The sequence below is a fragment of the Saccostrea cucullata genome, unplaced genomic scaffold (genome assembly GCF_032062105.1).
Source record: "Saccostrea cucullata isolate Sc308-1 unplaced genomic scaffold, CSIRO_AGI_Scuc_v1 ctg18060, whole genome shotgun sequence".
NCBI lineage: Eukaryota > Metazoa > Mollusca > Bivalvia > Ostreida > Ostreidae > Saccostrea > Saccostrea cuccullata.
Window position 1 is genome coordinate 2,987 of NW_026925955.1, and position 7,405 is coordinate 10,391.

The following is a 7,405-nucleotide window of genomic DNA, read 5'->3' on the forward strand; positions in this document are numbered from 1 at the left end:
TAATAAATTATCTGTCCTTCATCTTATTGATCAGAAATAAACATTAATCTGTCCTGCATTGACATGGAAATGAAAAAAAAATCTGACTTGGAAAAACTCGCCTGCCCCAGCCCCCCCCCCCCCCCTTCCCTCAGAATTTAATGGTGGTCCCCTATCCTATTTTTTTTAATCAATTATGGGGATCTCTGGTCTCCTGTTTTCGGTAATATTATTGAAAAATAAATGAACACAATGCACATGCTGGAAATAAGATTTTGATCGACATTGGTACCCTCTACACAAATAGTATGCCAAATTTTCAAATCTTAATGGCCTTTTCAACAGCTGTACAGTAAATATATGAAAAAGTCAAATTATCATTTATCTAGAAAATTTATTTAAAAAACATTTTTTTCAAATCCAAAGACAGACTGTAGGAATGCTGGGCAGGTGCAAATTATTTCCATCACTTCATGTTCTTGTGGATAAAATGAATTCTGAAAATATGAAAAAATCAGGAAATACCATAATTGAAAGTAATTTCTGTTTTAAAAAATGAAATAAAAAAATTCATTGAAACATTTAACATAGAATGCATAATAATACATGTTTTCAATTCTTCTGTTAGTTTTATTATCAAAACTCTGTATGGTTTATAGCTAATATTGAGCATACCATTTTCCTTGAATTGTGGATTAACTTGCTGTCTGAATGAATCAATTTGTCCAACATTTGGAAATAGCTAGGCCTACAACACAATATACATGTAATATATATGCAGTTATATGCTATGAGATGACTAAATATACATTGTAGAATAAAATGGCATTACATTTGACAAAACAAATTATGCTACATGATTGTATACTGTAGTGAATTTATGTTATTCATATAAATGGAAAAATGTGTTACAAAACTTCTCTGGGAAAGTGAAACCTCTGACATTTACAAAAGTTATTGAGAGAATATTTTCTAAAAAAAAAAAAAATTCTGAGTTTCTCCTTTACCAAAATGAAAAAAAAAAACAAAATGTAAAGCACTTGCAAACTGTAAAAATGTGAAATGCTTTAGAATTACATGTATACATACCCTGTGGAGAAATGATGCATTTTTTATTTATTCATTCTTTAAGCCCAAAACACCTGACAGCTACAATGATAAAAGTATTATATAAATATTTTTAATGTACATGTAATCTAAACAAAAAATGAATATTTTTTTTCATTTCTTTAGAAATTCTAGAAAATTACAACCATAGATCTGAAGTGGGGCTTCTATGTTTTCAACACAATAATACTGATATTTTTTTTTAATTGTGTAGCATATTTGTATGTCAAAAGACAAAATCATTGCTTGTTTAGGCCTAGTCACTTGTGAATCATTGACTGAAACAATGAAAACATTTCAATGACATTTAATTTAGTTTAAATTTGTGTTACTGATGACCTCCATTATTACACATATTGTCTCAAAGAAAATGCGCTCATTGATAGGAACTCAGTACATATTCAGTGCAATTAATTTTTAATAATTCTAAAAAGTGTGCAACTTAGTGGGGGGGTGGGGTACACACAAGACACTGGATTACTGTTTTTCACTGACTTTGATAATACATTTAAATGAACATGGACACACTCGGGTTTTTTAGGTTAACAAAAGCATGTCTACATATCGTAGATCTACACATGTACCTACATATGCGTATACATACCTGTCCTGGAATTGCAGTGCAGTGATGGATCTGCGGAGCTGGTGCAATCGTCTCAGTTTTCTGCTATTTTCCGAAATAATGTCCTCATACTCTCGCAAAAGGGAGAAGTAATGCCTTGTCTCTTATTTTATCCCTATTTTCTTTAAAGATTGTGTGGTTATTGCATTTAAATCCACTGCAAATCTCAGCTGATGTCGCCACGTTTTTAGATGTAAACAACATTCCGTGTCACCGAGTGCAAGCGCTTGGCTGAAGCCGAATGCAGACAAACGACACATTAAAAAGAGAATTAATTTAAAGACATGCTATTTTATGTACAAGAAAATCAATATTTTTTTTCTATTTAAACATGAAGATATTGCTGTTTATTACAAATTCTTGCAAATATCGGTAAATAGTTATTTTGAGCACCATTTCCTTATATGGATCAATCAGGGCGGAGCAACTGTCATGACGTCAGACCTCATTATGACTTCATTACCATATTTTTTCCATGTGTTGCCTTAACTGTACTGCGTAAGTGTAACCTATTTAAACAGATGTTTAGCCATGAAGAACCAAAATGGGTAAACAAAGGCCCTTTCAAAGGAAGATATGTAAAAATGAAGGAAAAGGAAGCTGATTTTTGGAGATCCTTCGTTGACAGGTAAATACTAAAATTATTTACAATTATAATTAATAATTGACAATTAACACAGTTTTTTTTTCTTTTATATGATATTTGTGTATTGGCAAGTAACATCACACCGAGTAAGACGTAGCATCCAATTTTTTTTTTCAATATATCAGGAATTCATCTATATATGATTTGTTGAAGTTGATTATTGGGAAACCCTTAAATAGGACTAAACATGCTATTTATTATCTGCCTTTTTTTCTTTTAGATACTTAAAACCTTTAGAAAGAGACCCTGCAAAAGAAGACAAAGTAAAGGAACAATTGAGGGAGTTGAGAAATAATGTTTGTGGAGGGATGGCTCTTGTTAACCTACTTTGGATTGCTGTGAACTTCATGTTTCAGTTACGGAGTCCTGCAGTGGTTACTTTTAAACTCCCAGTACGTATTATATGCATTATATTTAAATTCATAAGCACTACATTTTCGACTGAATGAAAAGGTCTACAGGAATTTCAACTGGTTTTTATATTCTTTTTTCCATTTCAAACATTTTTTTTTTCAATTTGAAAATGTCAAAAAAAATTCAATATCAATAGTTTTCTTTGCCATTTTTTTTTATTTCTTAATCATCTATTTTCTATTCAATGATATCACATAATATAATAATTCAGTGTATAAAACATTAGCTTATCATATAATTGACACAACTGTCTCTAACAAGTCATTTTTTTTTCCATTTCAGATAAACAGTGAGGATGACGAAGTCGAGAATTACGAGATGAGAATCGAATTTCTGGGTCTGCTGTTTATTGGGTTTTTCCTTATCATTCTTATGATACAGTTTTGCGGCATGGTTATGCACAGGTAAATGTTATCATTACACACAGGTCTGAGAACAACAAGCGTATTTACGCATATAAATGAATTTATAAGATCTAAATACATACAGAAATGTGTTATTCTTATTCGTCGCTATTTTGTAAAAAGTCATGGGTTTAGAGGAGTTTTCGCGAGTTCTATAGTTTAGCGCCCACTAGTTATAATTAGTCCAATCCTTATCAAAAAAAAAAACGTTTGGTTCCGAAAAGGTGGACATACTGTTATTTTTGAAGAAAATACATATACTAATTTGCTTTTGTAAAAGGTGTAGAAAATTTTCTTTGCCCTTCTTCTGTTGCATTCTAAAATTGTAAGATATGTTATTTCATTTGACAATTGTAATAAAGGCTCTGCACACACAGACCCTCTCTATTTTATCAGTTGCTGCAAAATAGAGCAGCAAATGTGCTTCATGTTCATGTGAACTAAAGCTTATGATTTTCAGTGCTTAAGATCCCGTAATAAGATACGCATAATATACTGTAAACAGGGTTATTTTTTAGCCTCATGTTATAAAGAATAAGCAGAGTTTTTATCATGTCACAGAAATTAAACTATGTTCTATGATTTTGGACGCCTTTGTTTTAAGTTCCCACACCTGCAAGTTTTGTGTGTGGAGTAAAAACCAAATATAGGTGAGAACTATCCTTAACACAGTGAAGCAAAAGACATTATCAATATTTACAGCCATCCTAATATTAAATATTTTTTAGCAAGTAAATTCAGTTGTTAAAGAAAGCTGACAAGCAAAAGTTCATACAGTTTTATTTTCATTTCTTTGTTTTCAAATGATTTTTTTTTTGTTTATTTTAAGTTTGTTTGTCTTTACAACTGAAATATCTCTCTTTGTGTTTTGTTTATTTAAGTTTTTGCTAAATTCATTCCAGATGGGGTACATTTTTGCATCTTGTTGCCATCACAGAACTTCCAAATCCTTTCAAAAGACAAATGAAACCAGATCTTCATTCCAATATTTTTGAAACTTATGAGCTCGCAAAAGAGGAAAATCAGGAAATGCAAGAAATTCCAGAATATGATAGACAGGAGGAGGAAAACGAATATTTAGAACAATTTGAACATCTTACAAGAAACAGGTTCTTTAGAAATTCTGAACAATCTTTTAATTTTCTTGTTTATTTTTCTTCTCAAAATTATTCAGACCGATTTCAGTTTCTATCTCTTCTAATTTTCGGTTGTCCTGTGAATGACTCTTAAACACAATATTTTTTTTCTTACATTTTATTTCTAAATTTTAATAAAAGGTTCATTTTTTTTATTGATTTTTTTTTTAATATATCAATCTATCAAACTTATACATTGTATTTAAGAAAATACTTTTTGTTCATTTATCCATTTTTTTTATAAAGAAAAAAAACTCTTAAAGTGACCATATATTTTACATTGTTCAGACTAATAAAACCTATTTGATTATATACAGATTACCGACCGGACACAACCTAACAGAAAGCGAACCCGGAGCGGACCCCGGGTTCGCTCTGTGCAGTGTCACTTCACAGGATGAAAATCCACCATTCAGTCGACTGAATGGTGGCTGAATGGCCACTGAATGGTCACTGAAAGGTCACTGAAAAGACCTTTCCGTAACCTTTCGTGATCATTCAGTTACCATTCAGTCGACTGAATGGCACATACAGTTCAGTGACCTTTCCGTGATTATTCAGTTGAATCTTTTTATTGAATAATCGGCTTATTTTTTTACCTAAAAATTTTATTTCACTCTTTCCTGGTATAATAGCATTAAATGTATCTAATTCCGAATTTAAAAAAATAGGAAAAAAATTAATACAAGAAAAAAAATTCACTCCCATGCCCAGAATCGAACCCTGGTCTCCTGCTTACGTGTCCGCGACCTTATCAATTACACTACGACTTCTTGTTAAGATATGTGGATTTAAAATCGATTAAGTTATAGAAATCGATGGAACAATCAGTTCACCTTTGTATCGAGGAGCTGCGGTGTGTATATATCTTGTATATCTTTTGTATATTCTATGTTAGTTGCGCGGATTTTGGGGACAGATTAATTAATTACACATCTCCTATCGGGATGATGACAATTATCAGAGACGGGCACCTGTTCCTGTGTTAAAGATTTAAGATCGTTGTAAATTCTCTATCTAGAACATTAGCATGGAAGCAAATTGAAAGTGGGGGGGGGGGGGCTAAGTGTAAAAAAAAAATATACCTTCTCAAAAAACCTGACAAGCAAAAAAAAAAAAAGGAAATTTCCCAAACACGAAAATCCTATTTCGTAGGGGGGGGGGGGGGGGGGGTAAGATATATTCACTACCAAAAATTTTTTCCACACTCCATCCTTTTTCCATTTTTTACCCATACTGCGACATGTCTGTGGAAAGTGGGGGGGCTAAACCTACCAAACAATATTAAATGTCTATACTAAGTGTATATTTGGAAAAAAGTGGGGGGCTAAGTTTACACTAGGTATATATTTGGAAAAAAAGTGGGGGGACCGCCCCCCCTAGCCCCGGTTCCGACGCCCATGTAGAAACTTAGTAGAATGATTTTATTAAAGCAATATTATTTAGAAAGATAAAATCTTTATATTTTTTTCTACAAGAGGCATGTATAAACGATTTATTTATTCTTGTAATTAAAAATGAATTTAAAATAATGTCTTTAAAAACTAAATATCTTGCAGTTTTGACAATGACATGATTAAACGAAATTGATCAGTAATACTTACGATGTTCCAGAAATGGTTTAAATAATATAAATTCTGTCTCATCAAATCAAAATATTATATTTCCCATAAAAAAAATACCCGCATAAGCAGTATAGAATGTTATGCATTTATTTAAATTTTGAATCGGTTATGGATCATCTTTTTTTTTCACTTGAAGAATTTATGTTTTCTAAATGTAACTAAAAAATTTAAAAAACATTTTGAATAAGTCTCACATATTTTTTTTTGGGGAAACTTTAATTACACATCTCCTATCGGAATGATGACAATAATTATTATCAGAGACGGGCACCTGTTCCTGTGTCAAAGATTTAAGTCGTTGTAAATTCTCTATTAGAAACTTAGTAGAATTATATTATTAAAGCAATATCATTTAAAAGCTAAAATCTCCTTTTTTTTTTTTTACAAGAGGATGTATAAAGTTAACGATTTATTTATTCTTGTAATTAAAAATAATAATTACTTAAGATATATTTTAAGGACCCCCAATTTGATCACGATAAGTAAAAAAAAAAAAAACAATTAAGATTGAATAATAAATCTTTATTCAAAATATTCTTCCTTGTTAAGGAAAAATATCTGATTAAAAAATACTACGCTAGTGAAAAAAATTCTAAATTGAGACTTAAAAATTTACTGAAAGGTGGCGGAAAGGTCACTGAAAGACGACAGAAAGGTCACTGAAAGTACAAAATCACTGAAAGACGACGGAAAGGTCACTGAAAGTTGATGGAAAGGTCACTGAAAGTTGATTGAAAGGCCACTGAATGTTGCGGAAATGTGTCCGCTGAATGGTGACTGAAAGGTATCGAAATGTGACTGAAAAGGAACTGAAAAGGGATGAAAATATGTGCCATTCAGTGGCTGGGAAAGGCCCAAAAATTACTGAAAACCCCTTTTGTTTAACTGAAAGGTCTTGTTTCTTCCGGGGTAGGTGGGGGTCGCTGGGCACCCTCGCGAAACCCGGGGGCGCCCAAAGGAAGGTAAACGGGCCCCAGCAACCCCGGGGGACCCCGAGAGCAACCCCCAAAATTAGTAGCGGTCCCCGAGAGCGAACGCGGATTCGGTATTTCTTTACAGAGCTGTCAATAGGATTGCGATTATCCAATCAGCGCATCAACCAATCAAAATAGCATATTGATCTGTCAAGTGGGATAAAGATCGAACGTGTTGATTTAATTTGATATAAATCCAAACACTGTACATACAAGCAAAACGTGTGAATGTGCTGTGTAAATCTATTATGATTATTAAAATATTATTTAATATTTATTCATTTTAATTCTCCGGGTTGTATTTTATATTTATTTTCTTTTTTTTTAAACAATTAATTAATTATATGTTTTCATTTTCCACGTAGTTATACGAAATTTCGTTTTTATTTCAGATCTCCTCCCAATATGTACTCAATTGTTTTTTTTTAACCTGTGCAAATATTTTTTCTTAAAAAATATACAGTAAAAATGTTTAAAGATAAATATGAAAATTTGGGA

The 7,405-nt window shown here is 31.8% G+C and overlaps 1 protein-coding gene and 1 long non-coding RNA gene across 2 annotated transcripts; one reads left to right on the forward strand and one right to left on the reverse strand.

Moving 5' to 3' along the window:
* Positions 1-419: 419 nt before the first annotated feature.
* On the reverse strand, positions 420-2,171 carry LOC134270164 (uncharacterized). Its single transcript, XR_009992738.1, has 4 exons — positions 1,691-2,171; positions 1,069-1,128; positions 655-727; positions 420-476 (listed from the first exon to the last, which is right to left on the reverse strand). It is a non-coding gene; the product is annotated as an uncharacterized LOC134270164 (long non-coding RNA).
* Positions 2,172-2,247: 76 nt separating this feature from the next.
* On the forward strand, positions 2,248-4,281 carry LOC134270165 (chitin synthase-like; the record flags this gene model as incomplete). Its single annotated transcript, XM_062752348.1, has 4 exons — positions 2,248-2,336; positions 2,575-2,746; positions 3,051-3,172; positions 4,075-4,281. Coding segments are annotated over exons 1-4 (545 nt in total), but the record flags the coding sequence as incomplete, so codon positions are not given.
* Positions 4,282-7,405: the final 3,124 nt, after the last annotated feature.